We start from the raw sequence: 25,356 nt of genomic DNA, 5'->3' as shown, positions 1-25,356 counted from the left end.
ATAGATTATAGTATTTTAATATTCTGTTGGAGGCCACCCAGATTGGCTGGGAAAACCAGCCAGATGGGTGGGGTATAAATAAATAAATAAATAAATAAATTATTAAAAAACACGCTCATTCCCGGACTGTCTGTGGGCCAGATTTAGAAGGCAATTGGGCCGGATCTGGCCTCCGGGCCTTAGTTTGCCTACCCATAGTCTAGTTGTTAGTGTTCAATCTCTCTCAACTCTACAGGGGAGTTTATGCTATCCAGGTGCAATATAGGGGACCCAGAGGCAGTGGAGAAAAGTGGCATGGAGACAAGGTTGGAAAAAGTGCTTCTCAAGCAGCTTTGTCTGTCAACTTTGCCATGTTGGTCCTGAGCAAAGCAACACAAGTCCTAGCTGAGAAGTCATGGCAATGGCCTTAACTTTTGTATTCCTTTAGAAAAGACTCCTTGGAAAAGACCCTGATGTTGGGAAAGATGGAGGGCACAAGGAGAAGGGGGCGACAGAGGACGAGATGGTTGGACAGTGTTCTCGAAGCTACGAACATGAGTTTGACCAAACTGCGGGAGGCAGTGGAAGACAGGAGTGCCTGGCCTGCTATGGTCCATGGGGTCACGAAGAGTCGGACACGACTAAACAACTAAACAACAACAATGTCATTAAGCTCCATTGTAGGAGACCTATATTACTTTTGAGCACCAGGCTTTGCAAATACAAGCTTGCAGAGTTGAGAGACTGGGTGCCAGCTCCTAGACCAGTGGTGTCCAAACTTTTTTCAAAGAGGGCCAGATTTGATGAAGTGAAGGGCCATGGGGGCCGACCAAAGCGCCAACCAAAGTTGTTGATTCATACTCCTGTGTGCAAACCTCTTAAGATTTATGGTAGAAAATGGGCAACCAGCCACATTCTCATCATCTAACTGGAGACCATTTATAAATCACATTTTCAAAATGCATTATAATTCATTCACACACACAACAGCTGCTAACCTAGCTGACTATTACTCCCATACTGAGTATGCCACACTTGCCTACATTCTGGCTCTGGCCTGTCAAGTGGCCATTTGCTGCCACTGCTGGTATCTCCCATACTACACATGAAGGAAGAAATTGTGATATATTTGGTAAAACAGTGCCAACACTTTACTTGAGGCTAGCGACATACAGCACCAGTAAAAGGCATGAGGAAAGAAAGGCATACGGATTGTGCCAAAACAACTGCCAGCCAAGCTGTTATCCAGGGCCTCTTTTCTGGTAAATAGACCGGCACAATCCTGGCCAACAGGTAAAAGTTCTATTTTGGAACAGTACTGTATGGCCTGCACCAACTGACTGCCAGGTTAGTAATGCCTGCCTGCTATTCCTGCTGCAGTTGCTGGTTCCATTGCAGGAGCATTTAAATCCCGCTGCCCAGGATGTGTTCTCTTCCTTTCTATCATCACCATTGCTCCTGTATTGCCTTTGTAAGTTCTCCTTTTTCAAGTTGTAGCACAAGTTTAAGTTTGTACATGCAATTGGGTTATGTAGATAGTTCATATTAAGTCAGCTTAGCTCTCCAACTTGACACATGGACCTCTCCTATGTTCTTCCACTCACTGCCAAGTCATGGGTTCAAGGAATATTTGAGTCAAGTTTCAAAAAGCTGCAAATGAAAGCTGCAAGTAACAATGAACCTTCTCTGGACAGCTTTAACCCCACAAATTCAATGAACACCTCATGCCAAGCAGCAACTAAGAAAGTTTAAACATGGCTTAATGTCTAAATTTGAAAAGAATAAATATGACAAAGAAAAAAAGAGAATTGGGACACAAAAGGAAATTAAGGAAGGGACTAGGCAACAAGGATTTGAGTAAAAAACAAACAAGCCCCAGCCTTTGTAAAGGTAAAGGGACCCCTGACCGTTAGGTCCAGTTGCAGACGACTCTGGGGTTGTGGCGCTCATGTCGCTTTACTGGCCAAGGGAGCCGGCGTATAGCTTCTGGGTCATGTGGCCAGCATGACTAAGCCGCTTCTGGCGAACCAGAGCAGCGCATGTAAACGCCATTTACCTTCCCGCCTGAGCGGTACCTATTTACCCTGTTTCCCCTTTTTTAAGGCGTAGTCATAAAGTAAGCCATGGCAGGATTTTTAACCTTTTGCAAAATATAAGACATACCCCGAAAATAAGACATACCTCCATGCCATGTGGAGCGAGACTGCCGAGCGCCCCAGCCAGCCAGTGGGACCCAGTATGCCAGCTGCGGCAGCAGCAGCAGGAGGAGGCCTGCCGTCCCACCGCCCGGAACTGGCTGCTGGAGCGTGCGGAGCGCCCAGCAGCGCCGGCCGGAGCGCCAGAGCCAGCGGCCTCTCCTCCACCTGGCCAAGGAGGTCTGCCGTTCCACCGCCTGGAAACGGCTGCTGGAGCACGCGGAGCGCCCAGCACCTCAAAGCGCCCAACAGTGCTCAGACAGCCCAGCAGCGCCATGCGCAACACCCAGCAGTGCCCCAAGCCAGCTGCCTGGCCCGGCCGAGGAGACCATAAGGTACCGTAAAAACTGTAATAAACAAATAAGCCACCCCACCGAAAATAAGCCACCCTGTGGTTTTTTGAGAGGAAAAAAGTAATAAGACGGTGCCTTTAAAAAGGGGAAACACGGTATCTATTTGCACTTTGACGTGCTTACAGCACCTAAAGGCTGGCTGATGCCCAAAGCTTCATCTATCAATTCGGACTTAAGCAGATGATCCACCCTTTGCAGATTTTTTGGGGTGTGTGTGTGTGTGTGCATTTTTAATGTGCCTATGCAATCAAGGTGGGGAGAGCTTGAGAAGCACCTCTGCTACTACAGAGACAGGGATATGTGGTTCCAGATCAGGGACAGCCTTGGTTGTTGTTGTTGTTTTTTAAAAAAACATTGTTCAAAATGGTTAAAATCTGCCCCTTCTTATCCCTCCTCCATCTGTTAGATTTGGGTTGCCAGTTAATCAACCCTCAAGTCTTGTGTAACCATTCTGTACCCAATATTTCCTATTCAAATGGGAATCTGAAATCAGTTAACACATCTAGAATTTCAAACACGTGTCACACACTGAAAACATGCATTCGTTTTTCACTCAAACAATATCCAAAATATGCAAATACCTGTTCCTGCAGGTCGTAGTCATAACTATCATGCAGTAGAAGACTGAGGACATAGCGAGTATAAATCATGGCATCAATGCCACATTTTTCTAGCTCTTGTCCCAGCCAGGTCTGCACGGGGCCCAAAGCATGAAGCAGAGACATTTCAGAAACAGGTACAGAGCCCAGACAGGAGCTTGAGGAGCTTTCAGATGGCAAACCATCCACAACAACTGTATAGATTGGGTGCATGAATCTAGGTGGCTGTCATCCTTAGAACGTGATGCATTTTCTGTAGATGATATTCCGTAGGAACCTGGAGGTGGTTATTTTTTTCACTCCAGCAAGGAGGAGAGAAGCTTGACTTCTAGGATAATCATTTATATTTCCTGGCAGTTATCAGTCTAAAGACAAGACCCACTCTTCAGGCATAACCACTGAGTACACTAAATCTTAACAGGAAACACATGTTTATGTGCATTTTTCTACCTTAATTTCACATTGACGCCAGATGTAAATCCCCAGCAGGACCTATAAATAAGAGGAAAAAAGAGGCTGTGATGCATATGAAGAAGAAAAAAATCACAATTTAAGCAAAATACATGAATGTATAAAGGGAACAGAAATGTACACTTATGAAAAAACAAACCCTGTTATAAAGAAGGAACTGGAAACATGCACTTGAAGTGAACATTACAGGCTTGAAAACTAAAAAGAAAGTTTTGGGGAGCACTTTCAGCTGAGAAAGGGGAACTTTGTCTCCCTTTCCCTCGCTCCAGGCAAATCTTCCTTTGGTCCTGATAAAGCAATTCTTCGCTCAGGGGCAATTAAATATTTTGACATGAAATCCACCTGTAAAACTTACTCAACCTCTGAGCATTACTTTCCTGCTCTAAAAAGGAGTATCACATCAGTGGCAAACTTTGAGTGACTTTGTATTTCATTTTTAACCTTCCCTGTTACTGGATTCCAATCCCACAAGAACCAAGCTTGCTGTACATTATCAAATTAGCATATCTGTTCTGGTAATGATGATTTTCCCTGCTATTCAGTTTTGTTAAAAAATTTATTAGCAACTTGCTTTTGGAAATACTTGGGCAATCATAAGTGGGCAATAACAAAATATTTACATGGAGGAGATACGTTTTTTTCTACAGTACGTTGAATTCAAAGGACTGGTTTGTTCCTTGCAACACCTGCAGTACTTAAGGCAACAGACTACAATATTAAAATAAGAAATATATCACACATTTCGATGGCTCAGTTGGTTAAAGCATGGTGGTGATCATACCAAGGTCGCAGGTTCTATCCCCATACAGGACAGCTACATATTCCTGTACTGCAGGGGGTTGAATAGATAATCTGCAGGGTCCCTTCCAACTCTACAATTCTTTTTTTATATAATTTTATTTTTTATTTTGACAAAGTAATAATAGCAAATAACTAACAATAAAAATGTGCATCCCACCCCCAAGACCATCCATTTTAACTATCCAACCTCCCAAAATTTCAACACCTCTTGCGATGGTTTGACCCCATAGTGCTTTAACAGCACAAATTCTACAAACACCATCCATAGCTCCTCAAAATCATTTCTCCTGCATATTTCCCCGTCTTACCTTAATAGCACATGTTAATTTATCATTAACTAGCTGGCCCTGCCACGCGGTGCAGTGGCTAATCCCTGTGACTGCCCCCACCCTGTCCTGATCCATGAACTATTCTGTTCCTTATCCCTGTGAATCCCCCAACTCCTTCCTCCCCCCCACCCCCACCCAGGCGAGTCAGTACCTCCATTCGGCCTAGTATGTAAACTGTAGCTGAGGTGCTGTTGAGGAGGGGGCGGGATTATGGTGGTATTCCTACACAGTATGGTGTATGTTTCTTTCACGTCCACTGGAGGGCGCTAGGTTTTTTAAAGACAAATTCACATTTTTACCTGTGTTAGGTGTGGGATTTGGAGACTCTAAGGTTATGCAAACCGTCACATATTGGACTGGAACGCTGTGTCCAAATTTCAGCGGAATCGGTCAAGCAGTTTCAGAGAAAAGTGGAAACCCACCAGTATGCCCCTTCTACATAGCTGCCAAGTTTTCCCTTTTCTCACGAGAAAGCCTATTCTGCATAAAGGAATTTCCCTTTAAAAAAGGGAGAACGTGGCAGCTATGCCCTTCTACATTTTTATATATATCGATAGCTATATCCCACACCTCTTTACAGTATACCATTCTTCCATTTTATAGTCACCTTGCCCCTTCCACTTCCTAGCAATAATAACTTGTGCTGCTGTCAATAAATTTGTGAGCAAGTTCTTCATAGCCTGTGTACCTTCCAGCCCATCATAAATTGATAATAATGCTACCTTGGGACTTTCGGTCAGCTTTAACACAGTGGTTTCTGTTATGTGCTTAAACACCCTTTGCCAAAAAAGTGTACATATTTGCACCTCCACCACATGTGAACATAGGTCCTGGTTTCCTGGCATCCCCTCTAAAATAACACTTAATATTCCTTGTTTATTTGATTTAATCTTGACTGGTGTTAAATAACATCTCCAAATTAATTTATAATAGTTTTCTTTTATCCTTATAGACGTTTTCAAAGTGTGTTTCTCACATATTTAAATTTACTGGGAAGTCTTCTATCACCACCACCGGAGTTAGTGGGGAATTTGCTGGTATCTGTTTCCAGTTATATTTTGCCCATATCTCAATGGTGTTTCTTAATAAGGGATTTTCAATATTCTGCCACCATTGCCTATTTGGTTTGATAAAAAATAGATTCACTAATTTCTCCCTCATTTCTGGTGTACCACTCTCTTAACTATTCTAACTCTCTTGTCCACCTGTTTTTCCTGAGGTTTATACCATCTTTTTTTTTATTAATTCTAGGTTCTTATCCCCATTACAAAAATTAATCATACTTTATCTCTGTCTCCAATATCTTAATTGGTAACATTCCAAATAATTAAAAAGAAAATTTTGTCTAGAAATTTTTTAATCACTTTTCTTCCAAACCATGGAAGCTTAATTGTCTTATATTCCACCAGCTTTTCTTTAATTTCCCTCTTTAATTTTTTAAATTCTCGTTCTAAATTTCCTAAATTTCTTAATATATTTATTCCTAAGAACTTTATTACATTTCTAAATTTTATATCTATTTTTATTTCCTTCAAAAAAATTAATTTTTCATCATCATAGATGAAGGCTTCTCCTCAGATCGTACAAATCTTTCACCTTTTACCTGATTCTATGATCAGCTCTTCCTCCATTATACAGTAAGATGAGAGTAATAGAACAAGTTGATATGATATGGATATAAAACCAGTCACTTCTAGGAGACACAAATACAGTAGGTAGATTTAATCAGGAGATTGTGTTGTTTTTTCAAATTAATATCATTTCAGGAGCACAATATGAGAAACCTTTAAATGTTTCCATGCAGGGTTATATCTGCTTCAGGCATTAGAAGCCAGAAAACCAATAAAATGAGACAGCATTATATAAAAAAAGAAAAATGAAAGGAATTTGTTAAGGAGAAAGAATGGAAGGCATTAAAAATACTCCAAGGGCAGATATTATGTCAGATATTATATAGAAAATTGTCCAATTCAAAATCTTTTTAGAAAGGTCACATCATTGCTTAAAAATAGACTATATTTAATGATTCCAATTTTCCCACTCACCCAAATAATAGACTAAAAGTTTATCTGAGGTTCTATGGCACATAATTGCCCCCAGATGAAGCCATAAACTTTCCTGCAGTGGGGGAAAAAAATCCCTGAGCCCCAACTCTAGAATACAGAAGTCTTGTTAAAAAGGCTCCAGTGTGCAGAGAACACACAGGAACTTTCTTTCTTTCTTCTAGCCTTTAAACTACTGCTCTCTGAAAATAACATACAGTCTTGTGTACTGCTCCCAACCACAATTTCTTCCTCTGTTCCTCTAGAACAGGCATCCCCAAACTGCGGCCCTCCAGATGTTTTGGCCTACAACTCCCATGATCCCTAGCTAACAGGACCAGTGGTCAGGGATGATGGGAATTGTAGTCCAAAACATCTGGAGGGCCGAAGCTTGGGGATGCCTGCTCTAGAAAAAGAACAGAAAGGGAGAATACAGATGCTAGCAATTGCTTGGGATGCCCTGCTTTGCCTACAAGCTAAGGGTCATGGCAGGGTGCTTGGATATCTGACCGCTGTCCCTAGCCGCCCTGCCCAAGTGATTCTAGCCTAGAGAGAGACACGGAGCCTAGGAGTTGCTCAAGTGCCATGCTACACTAGTAGTTTTCCCTATCATCTCTCAAGAGGAGTGTGGGGAAAGGACAGCTGCAAAGTACATGGTCTGGTACTAAGGCACCTGCTAGTCAATTGGTACATTTAGGGTAAGGCTGTCCTTCAGTGGCTAACAGCTGCCTAAGTGCTCAGCTATGTGCTTTACAGCTGTCCTTTCCCCATTTCCATCTCTCAACAGCAAAGGAAAAGGCACAGCGCGGTGACTGCTAGCATGAGGGGACTGGGGATGAATTGTGCAGTATTTCACTGAGGAATCACCTTTTATTGTGATCCCCACAGATTTGCCTTTGACCCCTTCTCCTACAAGCCTGTGAAAGTCATATGGCAGTAGATCTAATGGAGGAAGAGGAGGAAGAACATAAGTAATGCCATCTTACTTACATGGCTTCACAAGAGTAAGAAAATAACTTTTCCTTTTCATGTCCACAAAATCTGTATAAATTTTGTGGTAAAAAACCAAATATATTCTTTTAGTAAATGGTTTCCTTATAGAAAAGAGGCCATAAGCCAAGAAAGCCAGGGCTAATGGCAAACTGTATAAAGCAGCTTTTAGTAATTTATTTTACATCTATCTGGCACAAGGATGGGGAATTAAACTTGGTGAGTGGACCAGATCATGATCTCCCACATCATGATCTCCTGATGTCACAATAACAGAAAGGGATCCATGTTTGCCCAGACAGAGGATTGTTGGGGTTTGCATAGCTCCCTGTGATGCATAGCTCCCCATGAGGAAGTGAGCAGGTTCATTTATTTATAAAAATAGTTGTATGCCTCTTTATCATAAAATATATATCAAAGCAATAAAAACATCTCACATGCAGTCTGGATACCTCCTTGTTGTTCTTTTTATGTTGAGACCTGGATGCGCTCCAGACCCAAGAGTTAACACATAAATAATACAAAAGTACATTTTAATCCATCAAAAAGGGAATTAACATGCTGTCTCCAAGGGGAATTAGCATATTTAATAAATATATTGAACAAAATCAATGGGCAGCACACTAATAAAGGACTTAGTTTAGAAGTGTTGGTCCTAAAGCATGCTTGAAAATACAAAGTGAACACTAGAAAGAGGGAAAATTGGCTGAGGGAATGAAACTGGCTAGAGAAAGGAGACATAATACCTGTCCAGGTTCTGCAAGACTGAGGTTCAGTGTGTTGAAGTTGAATGTCCCTTTTCTAGCAGGAAAAGGGATGGAGAAAAGGGAGAAGAAGGAAAAGCAGGAGAATAAGTTCACAGGAAAGTTCCTGAGCACAGATACGGGGTGCTGAAGTAAAAAGCATAGCAGTCTCTTATGCTCAAGCAGGGCTTGAAAACTACTGGTAGCATAAAACAAAGAACACATTTCCTATCTTCCTGGTAATTAATGGGTGTTAAAATATTTTGAGGTGGTGCCAGCCCATGCTCTAAATAGTTTGATAAATGGCTTCTAAAGATTTTTATCAGGTGAGTAGCGGGGCAATATATTACGGTAACATATTTTGGGCTCTACTAGAAGAAGCCTCAGGTCATTTAAAACGACTTGATAAGTTTTGAGGGGGAAGAAGGAGTGACACACTAGTTTAATACTGTTATGAGCTGGGGAGGGGGGTAGGCTGTATGCCTGGGGCCCCTTCTAATTTTTGGATCCAGCATGGATTCAGTTCCTGGAGTAGTTACCGTAGGTTAGTTCCCTGATGGGGAAATGCACTGCCCTCTAAGTATGGGCGAATAAGGGAGCAAAGGAAGTGCCTTTGTGCGAGATTGCAAACTCCCTCCCTCAACTCACTGGTAGTAAGAAACACAAAGGCCAGAGTTGAGAGTTTGAGTTATGTGAGATAGAAGGTAGAAGCAAAGCTGCAGGCTGTGCAGCTGGAAGACAGCCTGATTTCTGTTCCAATCAAAGGCTGAGGCTATGGAAGAAGAAAGACCCTCATGGGGTGTTGTGAAGGCCATCATAGGCTTAGGATATACATACAGGAGACTTATGTGAGGGTTACATTCCAGGGGTTACATTCCAGCAACCCCCCCAGTGAAAATCATAGTCCAGAGGCTCCTCACCACTGATCTTGAGAATACCAAAACCAAGTTAGTGGCATCTGTACCAACATTTGTTCTCTAGCAAATATACTGTTTGCTTCCTTAAAAAAGTAAAGGGACCCCGACCATTAGATCCAGTCGTGACCGACTCTGGGGTGGCGGCGCTCATCTTGCGTTATTGGCCGAGGGAGCCGGCGTCCAGCTTCCAGGTCATGTGGCCAGCATGACAAAGCCGCTTCTAGCGAACCAGAGCAGCACACGGAAACACCGTTTACCTTCCCGCTGTAGCTGTACCTATTTATCTACTTGCACTTTGACGTGCTTTCGAACTGCTATGTTGGCAGGAGCTGGGACCAATCAACGGGAGCTCACCCCGTTGCGGGGGTTTGAACCGCTGACCTTCTGATCAGCAAGCCCTAGGCTCTGTGGTTTAACCCACAGCGCCACCTTACTTACACTGGTTACGTACTTACTGCTTACTTAACACTGGTGATATAACTAAGATTTCCCAATTATTTCTACCCTATGTCAAGGACTCATAATGGACTACAGTAAATACACAAGGGTGCCATCTCACCCTCAGGGTTGTGGGTTCCCACCACCACAACATGGACATGTGACGTCACATGCACACACCTGCACGTAGTGCATTATATCAAACATACTATGTGCAGGCGTGTGCATGTGTCGTGGCACATCGCATTATGACAGCTGACAGTGGTGACTCCTCTGCCTCCTACTATCCGCAGCTGGCGAGTCATCCTTTTACATGGGGAGGGGCTCGGACACAGAGGCAGAGAGGGGGGTGCCTCACTGTCTGGCTGTGGAGGGAGGAGCTGAACTGCTTCTCTCTCAGAGGCAGTGCCGTTGCCACTTGCTGGCTCATTTCATTGACATTGTGGGTGCCCAAGCACCCAGAGTCCCCTGGAATTGGCTCCTATGTAAATGAACATTTACAACAATCTTGCTAAGTAGGTTGCAGCCCAGTGCAAAGTGTATTTACTTAAAACATTCTAAAATAAATTTAATAATAATTGCTTTTAAGTTAACTTCTCATAAACTAAGCAAGTAATGCAAATAACAATTAGTTGTACAAGTAGGATTAAAGTTCTACAGCCCAAACCACATATTTATGAACAATAAATTCCACTTCAGTAAAAACAGGGCTAAGTTACCTAGACTGCACTCTTAGAATGAGAAAAGGAGTAATTTCATCTAATTTTATCCACGCTCCATATCACAGGGTTCTCAATATCCTAACCTAATGTAATGATACACATTTCTTTACACAATATTGGAAAAATAAGCTCTTGCGCTAGGCAACATTGCAATTCTAGCTGAATTTGGTCTTGAAAACCATGCACTCAAAGCTGGCAGCTTTGTCTGTAAGTAGAAAGGCATTGTATCAGTTTCCTGTTCAATAACTGGTTGCAGACACATATGCACAAGTCCCAACTATCCGCTCACTTGTTATGTGAAAAATCATTTACCAAAACAAAGAATTATGCCCAAAGCTCACTATACGCACCAGATTCAGATTTACAAACAGTTAAGAGTTTTCCCACTTCCTTACTTCTTTGTGTTTGTGTTCCAGATACCAGGAACCAAAAAGTCTGACTGTCTGGTAGAAAAATGGCAACTAACCATTCTGTTCTGGCAAGCGTAACCCTGGTTTAAGGAGCCATTTGGTGCACCTCCAGATCTGTGTTAGAAACTCAGATATACAGTATAAGCTAAGTGCCAAATGGCCCCTTAAACCAAGGTTGCAGTTGCCAAAATGGAATGGCTAGTTGCCATTTGGGGGCAAGATGGCTCTAAGGTCTTATTTTTCAAACGATGGACTGACTGTAATTGATTATCAGTTAAATATCTGGCTAGTTCAGATGACAACCTTGAGCTAGGTTAAGAGCTTTGAGAACTTAAAGAAGAAATGTTGCTTGATTCAGGGACAGTTCACATATATGCTGGTCTATTCCGACCTCCTTTTCTTAATGGTGACTGCTCCAGCTCAGGCTGCACAGAAAAAGCATTTTAACTCCTGAAATTCATTCTGATTGTGCAGATAAAATATAATTGATAGACAGGATAATGTATTCGTGTGTGAAAACAGCCCAGATACAAAAATCCCCAGGCATGCACCTCCAGATGGTGGAGATGTTAGGCGCCATCCTGGCACTCAGGCATCATCACTTGGTTGCAAGTGGCCAATAGTCAGGTGCAAAATGCACCCGGCGCCTGGCTAATTTCGAACACTGCTCCAGGTGGTGGAGTTGTCAGACCAGTGTTCAAAGTCAGTCAGGAGCCAGGCAAATTTTGCACCTGACTACTGTATAGTCCATTTGAAACCAAGTGAAGATGCCTGGGTGCCAGGGTGGTGCCTGACATCACCATCTGGAGGTGTATGCCTGGGGATCATTGGAGCTGGACTGTTTTCATACACTAATACCACATCCTATAGAATTCTTATCAGTTATATTTTATCTGCACAATCAAAATGAATTTCAGGAACCAAAATACTTTTTGTGTGCTGCCTGAGCAAGAGCAGTGAGCAATGTTATAGTTAATTGTTGTAGATTGTCTTTACTTACCCCACCCCACTGCCCTGCTCACAGTTGTGAAGAATATTCCTATTTTATGAATGGTCTGTGCCACCATTAACTGAAGTCTCAAATAGTAAGATTGTAGTCAAGTTGCTTCTACTTCTAGAATTGGGGAGTTCATGACTGAAGCCACATCAGCTTCATGATTGCAAGTTCATGACTGAAGCCACATCAGCTATGGAAGAATATAATGTTGCCTTTGAGAGGCCAATGTCAGTGCAGTTTCTGGAGAAAACAGGAGAAGCCATGCATGTCAAGCCAGTTGCACAACCACAAATGTAGCAGCATATGCGTTACCTGGGACACCAGTACTTACAAGACAACTATCAGGGCCTTCATCCACCCCTACTACCACTACAGCCTATTTAGTAAGTGAATCTGGTAAGATCCTCAATATTAATCTCCCTGGTAACCTTGCAGAGGAGTAAATGGGGTGGAGGAGGAAAGACAACCCAAAGGATTGGAGGAAAGCCACTTTTCAAATGGTTTGTTTATTTTCCATTGCAACTATGTATAAGTTTAGGAAAGAAAGATACTAGTGAAAACTATGGTTGAAAAGTTACCTAAAACTGGAATGTAAAAAAGCTAAAATCGTTAAAATACCTGTTACCCAGTCAAACACTTGAATTTTTACAGTTAATATTAAGATATTTACTCTTAATACCAGGGGAGACTGTTAAAATACTTATGCTATGGAGAAAATTGCATCTCTAACAAAAGTCAGAGCACTATCATTAAACAGTAGGAAGAGCAAAAAGTTCCCTTATTTAGGTCATTTTCATTAAATCTTTCGGAAGCACATGGACCAGATTACTACAATTTCTATAGCATGGTTCTGCATGCAGTGGTGGACACAAAAGGAAAGTTGTTTGTTTGTTTACAGGAGACCAAGTCTTTGCTTTCTTGCCCTCCCTCCCTTTAATAAAAAGGAGATTGGTGGGGTGGGTTTTTTTGGGGGGGCCCTTCTGTGTCAAGGGGAAATGGAGGGGAGAAGATTTAACTGGTTGCCTTCTGTTGAAATGGGAAGTTGGGTTGTGAGAATGATACGGAGGGTGTTTGCCGGTAAGCAGTGCAAGCAAATGCATGTCTACTCACAAGCAAGCTCTAGTGGATTCGATGAGGCTTACACCCAGGAAAGTAGAAGTTTAGTTAAACTCAAGTGGGGCTTATGCATGCATAGATTCCACTTCGACCTCCGAGTGGGGAAGTAGATGCAACTTGCCTAGTAAATCACTTGAACTATTTTTAAATTAGCTGAAAAAATATTTAAAATATTATAAGGAAGTTTAATATTTGTATGAAATCTAACACCTCATTATACTATAAAGCCCTCAGCTGCCATGGGGAGGTGCAGCAAAGCTCTCCGCCACCCCAGGGAAGCCCAGCGCACCCTCCACCATCTCAGAAAGGCGCGAGAGGGGTCCTCAACTACTGTGGGGATGCCCAATGAGGCCCTCCTCCACCCAGGGGATGCCGGCAAAGTCTTCCGCTTCCACATGGAGGTGCAGTGAGGTCCCCACCACGTTGAATAGGCATGGTGAGGCCCTCCCCGTCATGCGGATGCCCAGCAAAGACCCCCACTTCCGTGGGGAGGTGTGGTGGGGCCCTTCTCCCCGCAGGGAGGCCCGGCAAGGCCCTCTGGTGCCGCAGATATATATCATGATATATTGAGATATTGTGATGTTTAGTTGGTGATATATCATGATATTAAAAACCAGGTATCGCACAGCCCTAATGGGGTGTAATGCACATCTCCACTTTCAGGCCGAGGGTGCTGGGGTTTGTCCACAGACAGCTTTTCTGGGTCATGTGGCCAGCATGACTAAATGTCTTCTAAACTTCTGGTGCACAGAACACCATGACAAGTGCTTGCATACAAAGACTTTGCATGAATGATTTATACAAAATGTAGTAGGCTATTGATATTTACCTATCAATTTTTTTAAAAAAAGAATGTAGGAGTATTTTTCATATATATTCATATATTGGGGTTTTTTTCTTTACAAATTTATGTTCCTTTTTCTTTGTATCACTTTATTTCTTTATACAGTGGTACCTCGACTTACGAAGGCGATCTGTTCCACGGCACTCTTCGTATGTTGAATTCTTCGGTTGTCAAAGCGTCCGTTTTGCGCATGCGCAAAGTGCGATTTTGTGCTTCTGCGCATGCGCCAGCCACGCGTGGCGAAAATACTTCCGGGTTTGCCAACTTCGGAAGTCGAAACCTTCGGAAGTCGAGTCATTCGGATGTCGAGGTACCACTCTAATTGAAAACTTTTCAATAAAATATTAATATCAAAAAGCCTGAGTACGGCTAGCAGTCATAGTTCATAATCAGTAAGAAGCAAATGAACTTTAAAAACTATGTGCTAGCCATTTCATCACAGAGGTGGGTGGAATTAGTTGTCAGCTTATGCCAAATATTCCTGAGCAAAACTTCTGTCTGGATATCAGATATATCCAGACATATGACTTGGTGGAACATTCTATCTGCTCAGAGATCTCTTTTTTAAAAAAATTACAGGTTTATTATTTTTTGAAACAGGCTCTGGCTCAAAGTCTGAAAATCACATTCATATTTTTAAGAACTTAATACCACCTCACTTAATACACATTTCCACTCTTTACTTTTCCAGCTTTGAAATATTCTATTACAATGCCCCGTCCAGCTAGCACAAGAGAAAACACTTCTACACTATGCGTGGTATTTGACTAATTTAGGACTATTTATTTCAGTGGGTGTACTCTGAATATGACTTAAGTTGGATACTACAGTAATCTACTCTGGATACTGGAACACACTGCACTGCAACTAGACTTGGATGCAATTCCACCACAACCTGATTGGTGCTGGCTTTACTGTAAGCCTAGAAGTATGAAGGACTCTTTTCTTCACTGCTTGCTTATCTGCTCCATTACCTTTTCTTCCTTCCTCTCTGATGTTCAGTGACACTGACATGGCTGAGGGCTTGGGAATGATGTGTTTCATTTCAGTTGTGGCATTCTCTTTCTTCCCTCCTTCAAAAGGGTGTTTTATATATGTACGTAGCAGCTCATATACATGGGCTTTCTGAAGGAAACCTACTATAAAGTTCTGTGAAATTGACACAGCTACCCACCTAACTTGCCAGTTCCATCAGAGTGAAGAGACAAAGCAGCAACCAATCACATGGCAGTTGACCACAATCATAAGGAAGCAGCAGGAAGCAGGTAAGGGAGCAACATCAACCCTGTCAATATTGATCAAATATTAACTTCCCTACATGAAGCAGACATTTAAAATATGAGATGCACTATTTTCAAACACGGATATAAAGAAAGTGGCAGACAGAGGAGTAAAAATGCATCTTTTTACATTAACTAAGTTTTACAGTGTAACACAGTAAGGCTGAAATACAATCCTAAATCCTTCTTACTATATGGACAACAATCATTTGTTATATAATTGCATGTTAACTCACATTTCTGTCTTTCACAAATGCATACCAGTAGCGCAAGGGGGGGAATCAAATGTGCTTTTAATGCTATGTGTGGAATGGTCCAAGTCCTAGCTCATTTAAACCCCAAAGGTAGTGGTAGAAATTTTCAGCATTCAGCTTGCAAATACAGGCATACATTTTACTAAGCTTCTTAGGAAGACGTGGGTGCAGCTGCAGGCAGCCTGTCTGCTTCCAGGGGAAGAAAGTCCTCTCTCTGCTGCCACCACCCTCTTCTGGCCACAGGAGTGGCACTGGCTAGGGCTGAATCAGAAAAGAAATACATATTGTGATATGTATTTGTTTTATTGTGGTGGTCTGCAACTGAACCCACAATATCTCCAAGGTATGCCTGTACTGCTATAACCTGTTCTGCATTGAGTTAGGTACTTCTCTAGGAAAGGGACGTTTTCTAATCCTTGGAATTTAGTGAAATATAAAAATATAAATGTAACTTTTTTTAGTTTTTAGATCCTATATTGCTTTTACAACCACAGATTTCTTTTCCCTTGTTTCTAACTGAAGTATCAAATAGTAAGATACAGAACAACATATGCATTACTTCCTGTTCAGAGATTTATTACTCTGATGTGGTAGGATGTTCTGCATGTGCTCAGAAAAAAATTGCTTAATTCCTAAAAGAGAGACAAACACCAGGGCTCCAGAGTGCCTGAAACCTCTGCCATCCACCCAGAAATGCTGCTCCTCAACTTAATTCGGTGTGTTGGGACATACCGTAATGCCTTTGACTACTTGGCCTCTTAAGGCTAAGTCCCTTGTGCATACTCAAAGACACTTTACTCTTTTATTATCATCATAGAAGATCTATTAATCACCTTCTTATCAATCATTTCCATGAGATTTACACATAAAATTATGAAACCAACAAAAACAGTAAATTCATTTAAAAGAAGACTAAAACTATGCTACTTCAATATCAGAGCTTGAATCCTGGAATATATGGAAACAGATTCCAAGACTGAATCCTAGAACAAGTTGGTCTATCAGAGGTAAGCCTATTATTTTACACTAGCATTTAGGGCTAAGCAAGTTCTGTTTCAGTTTGGGATAAGGATGGTCACCTTCAGCTACTACAATACCCTAAACCAGAGGTTTTCAACCTTTAAGTCAATGGCTTCCTTGACACACTTTCTGTGGCTTTCTGTGGGGAAACGCACTCTAAGCCTCAGAAACCCAGTTATGCAGGGCCATCTTAAGCATATCTGGCGCCCTGGTGTGAACTATCCCTCCATGCCCCCCCCCCGGTTTCCGAGCGCGCGGCTTTCTGGCGGGTGCAGTGCAGCGCCCCCCAGCCTTGCCTTAGGGCCGGCCCTGCAGTTATGTCAACCCTTGCTTGCGGAGCTGGGAACCCTTCGCCCCTTTTTGAACACCCTCCCTTGTGGAGTGTTCCCTCAGCTTCCTCTCCTCTCCCCTCTCCTTCAGAGTTCTCTGGGGAGTTGCTGATGCTGCCACACCCCACCCCAAAGAGAGATGCCTCCTGGGAAAAGGATGCTCCCAGCCTTAGCGGCCAGATGGAGACTGACTGAGGGTGAACATGAGGCCACCATCTTTACTCACATTGGGAGGCAGCAGTGGGCACCGCTGGGCCTGCATGGTGAAAATGCTCTCCTTCAGTGCTGGGCACTCAGCTCCCGGGCAGGCATTGCACACAGCAAGCACAAGAAAGGCCAGCACAGCACCTGCCTGCCTGGCCTCCCACTTGTTCATCCATTCCTAACAGCAAGGACTGGCAGGCTGGGTTCCCTCACCCACTTGCCTGCTTACTCCAAGGCCACCCCAGCAACCAGCACCCCCGCCCTTCAGGGATACCAACAAAAACTCCAAAATCTCAGGGCAGAAATGAAATACCAAGTATTTTTCCCTTTTGACATTTCTTTTCAATCCCATATAGTCTCAGAATCAATTACGTTCTTCTTTAAATTACTGTATATTTCAAAAATATTCCCATAAGCCTCTTCATCCTCTTTTGCAGAGCAGCCACTGCTGCCCCTCAACTTCCTCATATTCTAGAAGAATGCTGAAGTAGCTCTACAGTACCACAAAGTTCTGCCTTAAAGCGGCAGCACTTTTTACAGCACACACATTTTCATCAACTCAAGTCATATGCTGCTCATTTCACTCATACTTTTATGTTTAAATATGCCAACTATTTGGGTGTATGACCTGCAATTTAGCATTTGCATCTTCAAGCCACTGAGGACGCACGTTCACTCAGAACTGAGCCGCCCTTGCTCATAGTTACTCCCCAGTAACTATGCCTAGTGTGGCAGCCTACAGATAGGTTTGCAAGGGCAGGCGAACTACTAAAACAGTTGTGGATTTGTTTAAAAGGCCACACAAAACACATGCTTGATTTAAACTACTGTATCGGTAAAAAACGCTACCAGCTCAAATCTCGTTTTGAAAACCAATATAACCCAAGCCAATATAACCAGGCGGCCTTTCAGTCAACTCCCAAAGAAACTCGGTAACAGAAAGGTGGCAAAGTTGGCAAGAACATTAAGCTTCATAAATGCTTTGGAACGTTTACATTCAAGCCCGTGAAGAGCTTGTTTGTGGCCCGGAGCGGGAGTCTAGTTAAAATAAGGTAAACTCAAACTCAAAACTTGGCGAGACCCCCCAGCCGACACTGACCTCCGAGCCCCGGGTAAGTGTACCCGGCTGTCCCCCCCCCAACTCTGCACGGGTCTGTTTATATACCTATCCTCCTCTCCAGTTTACTTGGCACGAGAGCATAATAATATAAGCACAGCAAACGTAGCGGCAGGTACACCAGAGCTTTCAAAGTAACTTGAAAGTACTTTTTCCAGAAACCGCAAGCAAGGTCTGCAAGATCAGCCCGAGCGTGTGGGGGAGCAGTCAAAATGGGCCGCGCTCTCACAGCGAATCCATTTCTGGAGCCCGAGTCCGCACCCGTCGTCCAGTTCAACACCGCAGTGCTCAACCGGGAGAGAGGAGGAGCGCCTGAACAAACTCCGTAGGGGCGTTGTGGAAAGGGCGCAGGAACCCCTCCGCTCCTGCGGAGCAGCCGACCAACAAGGAAAAGTCGCGGCCTGCCGAGCGCCCGCCCTCTCGTCCCCCCCTCCAAGCCCCCTCCGGCCTCTCACCCCGGGAGCCAGGGCGCAGAGAGGGGAGGCCAAGCTGCCCGGCCTTCCACCCTCACCCGGGTCGCCCGACGCCGCTCGCCCGGCGGACCGGCCCTCCCGCCTGCCCTTGGAGCGACGCCCGCGCCAAACCGCCTGCGGGAAGCCAGCGCGGCCCCGGAACCCTGCCCAGCAGAGGCCTCAAGATCAAGTCAAGAGGCCCAGCCAGGCCGGTCCCTCCCCGTGCCGCGCTGCAGGCCTCAACCCAGGCCCCGGGGAGCGGGGGGGGGTAGCGGAGAGAGGCGCGGTGCCCTCGCCGAGGCGCCCCCTCGCCCAAGGTCGCGCTTACCTGCCAGGGCCTCTGGCGACCCGTGCCGAGTCAGGCGGCGGGACCGAGCCGGAATTTGTCCGGAGAGGCGTTACGTAAACCGGCGCCGGCCCCGCCGAGGGGAGGGACAGGGAGGGCTGGGGCGGAGCGCCCTCTCCTCCCACTGCGCAAGCGGGAGGCGGTCAGGTGACGCGACGCACGTATCCTTCCGCCGGCGCATTTCGGGGGGGCGGGGCGGGGCGGGGGAGGAGGTCGCCGGCGACCAGCTCTCAGGCGTTTCTGGCTTAGCCGGGAAGGGGCGGCTTCGAGGGATGAGATTAGCCTTCCTTTTAGCAGGAAATTACATCCCCAGGGGGTGTTTGGTGTTGTTTTTGTTGTTTTTTTTTTGGGGGGGGGTCACAGCGACACGCTGTTATAAAATATTTGGCTTTATTAAAACAATTAAGATTCACCATGAAGCACACATCTGTGTCACATAAGAAATGCTGTAAATACATTTTATAGCCCTGTGTATTATATTATCCAATCCAATACTGCCTCCTTGCACTCCCCCTTTCCTTTATTTTTTCAGCCCCAATCCTCTTCCTTTGCAGGTTGGATTATTGATCCAATAATTATTTAAACTAGTTTATGAACTGCTTAATAGTTTAAAAAATATATTCATGTTATGAACAATATTTTAAAACACCAGTATCAGTGAAACAAAAATACCACCTAAAGCCACTAAAACAGCAGCATAGAAGCAAATTAAACATTTTTTTGAGAGATTCAAGTGCATAAAGCACAATCCAGTCATGTGAGTTAGGAAAAGCTTGGGCAAAAATATAGGTATTTAGAAGAAATGTGAAGCAACTGATGGTTGCTCTTATATTTTATGGCAGAGGGAAGTGTTATGGTAAAAATGCCCCTAAAATACGCAGCCTTTTAGGAAGGACAGATGCGGGTCGGAAGCTCCAAAATTTGCACTAAATTCAGCTCTGCCGGGAAATGACAGAGACCACAAGATGCTGTCAGGAAAAACAAACTGATCCTTTTATTACAGAAAGAAAGAACTACAGCTGTACAAAGAATGTAGGAAGGAACCCCGGGAAATGGTGAACCTCCCTCTTATCCCCTCCTGTCCCCATGTGAAAATCCCTTTACTGGGAGGGAGGGGGAAGGACAAGGAGAATGGGTGGTGATGGGATTAACTAGGTGCAGAGACGACTATTTCTTCATATGGTGATGTGTCAATCGCTCTCCTCCCTGATGGGTTTCCCTTTGTTTGATCAGTCTAAATGGGAGTTGGGGTGGGGCCGTTCCTGGCGATTGCCGAGGGGTTGGGGTCCATCCGGCAGGTGTTTCCCCCCAGGTCAGGCAAGGATGATCCCTGGGATTATGTAAAAGGTGACACTTCTGGAGGTTTGAATAAACTGTCCCAGTTAATCCATCTTTGTCCTTGTGTGTCTTTTGAATCAGGATGGCGATGGGACAAGGTTCAGGTGGGAAGGGGTGCTACACGGTTCATGCAGCATTTCCTTTTACAGGAGACATATATAATACAGAGAATTCTATGCAAAAGGTAGTAGTCCTGATATATAAAGGTTCTGAGACATAAAACAGCAATTCTAATACAGAGAGAATCTAGCATAATTTAAGGCAAAAGGTTCTGTAGTGATAATCTAAAGGAGTCTGGGGCGGAGGGGAAGGTGGAGAAGGGAAATGTGTGAGCTTATGCTAATGTTGAGATGTGTGCATATGCAGATCCTTAAGCGTTCCTTTAGGCAGGGTCCTGTCCTAGCAGGAGAGGTGAGGAGACGGGGGGGGGGGGGGGAGATGGCATTGGAACAGGATTCTGGGTAGTTGCAGCTGTCAAATTCTGTCACCCCTCTCTGTTCATTAAAAATGGTGTCCTACTTTCCCCCCCATATAATTTTTTATAACAGAAGCATTCCATAGTGTAGGGGCAACAGCAGAAAATGCCTATTTTGGAGTCACCATCCTATGTTATTATGTAGGGTGTGCTGCCACAAGTGGAATTTTTCCTGATTAGCTAACTGATCTTCCAAGTTTGTATAGGGGCAGGTGATATTTCAGGAAAAGTGGTTCTGAGTTGTTCAAGGCTATATATATGTTAAGGGAGGCATCCCCAAACTGCGGCCCTCCAGATTTTTGGCCTACAACTCCCATGATCCCTAGCTAACAGGACCAGTGGTGAGGGATGATGGGAATTGTAGTCCAAAACATCTGGAGGGCCGAAGTTTGGGGATGCCTGTGTTAAGATCTTGAGCATGGCCTGGCAGCTTACTGGTAGCCAGCACAGTTCCCTCAGCACAGGTGTAATATATGTGCAACTCAACAACCTGTCCACAGCATTCTACAACTTTGTCACAGATAGCTTTGTTCTGTCCCCCCCCCCAAACATAAAACCTGCCCGCCCTAAAATAAATCATGGCCATCTGGGCGTAGCCAGAATTTATTTGTAGGGAGCAGGCTTTATGCTGTGGGGGGGCAGAAAAAAGTTATCTATGATGCTATTGGTCAGTTAAGTATTTTTATTTATTTACTTGATTTGGGGGAGCAGGAGCACCCCCGGCCCCATCTGCCATCAAATCATTTGCCATTTTGTGGATGACTCCCATTGAGGAGTTGAGTATCCTATACTTGGCAACTAAATTTGCATGTTAGGTGTGAATTTTAGGTCAGGATATGCCTGAATGCCTTGCAGGAGAGAAGGCTGGAATAGGGCTTGTACCAGAGTCATCAAGGTTCATAATGGTGGTTCTCATATTAGTATTATGTCAACCTTTTTATTAACACCTATAACAGAGAAAGAAAATGCATGAACGAGGTTCCCTGGCAAACCTCATGGTTAGCTAACAGAAGTAGAATCTTGATCCTGTGTTTTGGGTCTGTCAGGGTGGGGTTCATCTTTGAAGGACTATTTTTACATTTGTTGACTGACTTTTCCCTGGACTTGAAACGCTCTGCTTGCTTATTCTTTCCCGCACATTGCAGTAGACGTTCTGCATCAACCACTACGCTAGTAGTGTACAGTGGTGCCTCGCTTAATGAATGCCCTGCTTAACGAAATTTCCGCTTAAATTTCCGCTTAACGAAAGGATTTTTCGAGCGGAGGTTGCCTCGCTAGATGAATTCGTTTTATGAAAAATTCGTCTAGCGAATCGCGATTTCCAAAAGGAATGCATTGAAATTCAATTAATGCGTTCCTATGGGCAAAAAAAAAATCAAACAAAATTCAATGCATTCCTATGGGATTCGCTAGACGAATTTTTCGTTATAAGAAAAGACCCGTGGAACGAATTAAATTCGTCTAGCGAGGCACCACTGTTTTGCTAGTAGGGCAATATTTTCCAACTCTGGTGAGCTGTGTTCCACGTGGTGAGCTGTTCTTTTCTATTCTGTGTTCCATATTTTGGTAACTAAGAAATTGCCCATGTATTTGCTTGTTGTTGTTTAGTCGTTTAGTCGTGTCCGACTCTTCATGACCCCATGGACCAGAGCACGCCAAGCACTCCTGTCTTGCACTGCCTCCCGCAGTTCCGTCAGACTCATGTTGGTAGCTTTGAGAACACTGTCCAACCATCTCTTCCTCTGTCGTCCCCTTCTCCTTGTGCCCTCCATCTGTCCCAACATCAGGGTCTTTTCCAGGGAGTCTTCTCTTCTCATGAGGTGGCCAAAGTATTGGAGCCTCAGCTTCACGATCTGTCCTTCCAGTGAGCACTCAGGGCTGACTTCCTTCAGAATGGATAGGTTTGATCTTCTTGCAGTCCATGGGACTCTCAAAAGTCTCCTCCAGCACCATAATTCAAAAGCATCAATTATTCGGCGATCAGCCTTTTTTATGGTCCAGCTCTCACTTCGATACATCACTACTGGGAAAACCATAGCTTTAACTATACGGACCTTTGTTGGCAAGGTAATGTCTCTGCTTTTTAAGATGCTGTCTAGGTTTGTCATTGCTTTTCTCCCAAGAAGCAGGCATCTTCTAATTTCGTGACTGCTGTCACCATCTGCAGTGATCATGGAACCCAAGAAAGTAAAATCTCTCACTGCCTCCATTTCTTCCCTTTGTATTTGCCAGGAGGTGATGGGACCAGTAGCCATGATCTTAGTTTTTTTATGTTGAGCTTCAGACCATATTTTGTGCTCTCCTCTTTCACCCTCATTAAAAGGTTCTTTAATTCCTCCTCACTTTCTGCATATCTGTTGATATTTCTTCCGGCAATCTTAATTTGCTTATTTCCCCCCTATTTTCTTTTTGTGTCTTCCCACCTTCCAATTGTAAGCCTACAGACAGGTACTGTACTTTTTTTTTTACTGATCTTCATTGCCACTTGGGCAGCCTTTTTTGACTAAAAAGTTAGATATTTAAATAAATAAAATTGCATGATTACTAGCTAACCAGCACTATATAAAAAGTGTTATGGAATAATTTTGAACTTTTTATGATTTATTTTCTACAACACCTCACCCTCAGTGGGTAATACAGCAATAAATGCTTATGTGGTTTTTTTGGGAGGGGGGGATGAGATTTCTGGGGAAAGTTTGGCTACTGTCCCATCTGTTGCATGGGAGCCGACAGGCAGCACGCTTGGCTAACAGCTGAGAGAAAGCAGGCACGCAGTGAGCTTCTTTATCAGTTCATTTATTTAGTATCAATGCAGAGTACTCCCTCAAAGCTGAGCTGTTGCCCAGAATGGCCGCTCCTTCTCCCAGCAGCCCACTTCCTACATATCAGATCCCTCCGAGTCACAGTGGCTGCCAAGGGACTCCTTGCACTGTTTGGTTTTCAGCTCTGTGCCATGGATAAAACGCTGGTTCTGCTAGCTAGCTCCTGTTATAAGAATTTTAAGGTCTTATATATAAAAAGTAAATGTTCATAAATGTACCAAGCAAGCATATACATAAATGTATAGACCACATGTCTGAGACCCACAGAAAAAGTCCTGAAACCATTTGTCTCCTCCAGATGACCTCAAATATTTCTCTGCAAGGTGGAAGGAAATGGGGAGCCTCCCCATTGTCTCTTTGCTCACAAATCCTGTCTCAAGGGCACATTTAAGATATGAATAGGGTGAGTCTGTGACCTGTGACCTGGATTCAGGGATTGAGTAGTTATCATAACAAAAGAGTGGCCAGGATGCCCAGGTAATCCAATCAGGTAACCTGGCAGACAGGATAAAAACAATGCACTCAGATTTCTGTTGTTATCCAAGCCTTCTCTGACCTGACCCACGTATGATGTATGGAGGGGTAGTCTTGAGCTCCAGGGTAGGCAGTTCAAAAGTCTATATAAGGGCTTGCACACCTTTGTCCTGGGTCCCTCCTGCCTCCTTATTCAACAACTTTATCAATGACTTGGATGATGGGCTTGAGGGCATCCTGAGCAAGTTTGCAGACGACACCAAATTGGGAGGGGTGGCTAATAGCCCAGAGGACAGGATCACACTTCAAAATGACCTTAACAGATTAGAGAACTGGGCCAAAACAAACAAGATGAATTTTAACAAGGAGAAATGTAAGGTACCCCTGACAGGTCCAGTTGCAGATGACTCGGGTTGCGGTGCTCATCTCACTCTATAGGCCGAGGGAGCCAGCGTTTGTCCACAGACAGCTTCCAGGTCATGTGGCCAGCATGACTAAGCCACTTCTGGTGAACCAGAGCAGCGCACAGAAACACCGTTTACCTTCCTACCGGAGAGGTACCTATTTATCTACTTGCACTTGACATGCTTTCGAACTGCTAGGTGGGCAGGAGCTGGGACCGAACAACGGGAGCTTGCCCCGTCATGGGAATTCGAACCGCCAACCTTCCAATGGGCAAGCCCTACGCTCTGTGGTTTAGACCACAGCACCACCCGCGTCCCTGGAAAGATTTTTATTATTATTATTCTGTTGCAACAGTTAATAAAGACCAGTCTTTTAGCCACTTTGCTTTTGTTTACCCTGTCTGGTCTCTGTTCATTTCCTGACCGGTTTGAGTCTTAAAAGGTACGCTCTCTCCGAAGGTCCAGTCTTCCTTAAGAAGCTGAACCCCTTGAAGGGACCCCTCAGTATTCTTGTTTCACTCCTGCTCCCCTTCATCCATTATTTTGCATTTTTTTTTCCTTTTGCTTCTGGGGTGTGTTCTGTCTCCCACCACCATGAACCTAGGTCCATGCTATCTTGATCTGCCTCCTCCTCTCTGGAAGCATCTTGGTGTGCCCCCTCGCCTCCTCACCTGACCAGTCCCTGACAGCTGCTTATGCATTTCAAGCATTTTTAAATTAAGGTTTTCCATATTTGCATGGAGCTGCGCTCCACCCCCCAATTTGGGCTCTTTTAGACCTGGCGGACATTTTGTGCTCACTGAAGCCATCGTATAACTGGCGCCCACAGACTCTCAGGATCCCAAAAGTGCCCACAGGCCCCAAACACGTTGGCGGCCACTGTCTGAACGCACTC

At 44.1% G+C, this 25,356-nt stretch overlaps 1 protein-coding gene across 17 annotated transcripts in view; it reads right to left on the bottom strand.

The window, feature by feature from the left end:
* KIAA0232 (KIAA0232 ortholog) overlaps window positions 1-19,065 on the bottom strand; it is a 52,572-nt gene extending 33,507 nt beyond the window's left edge. For 3 of the 17 annotated variants that reach the window (XR_004691820.2, XM_035103320.2, XM_060278149.1), the window contains exons 1-2: window positions 18,931-19,065; window positions 3,109-3,618 (exon numbers count right to left, since the gene is read on the bottom strand). Coding sequence is in view for 7 of the 17 variants with exons in the window: in XM_035103320.2 (XP_034959211.1) it covers window positions 3,109-3,339 (231 nt within the window). In the remaining 10 variants the exon portion in view is untranslated. The other 14 variants (XM_060278144.1, XM_060278145.1, XM_035103327.2 and 11 more) reach the window with 10 other exon arrangements.
* Window positions 19,066-25,356: the final 6,291 nt, after the last annotated feature.

This window comes from Zootoca vivipara, chromosome 8 (assembly GCF_963506605.1).
Source record: "Zootoca vivipara chromosome 8, rZooViv1.1, whole genome shotgun sequence".
Lineage (NCBI taxonomy): Eukaryota > Metazoa > Chordata > Lepidosauria > Squamata > Lacertidae > Zootoca > Zootoca vivipara.
This window is presented reverse-complemented; position numbering and strand designations above follow the sequence as displayed.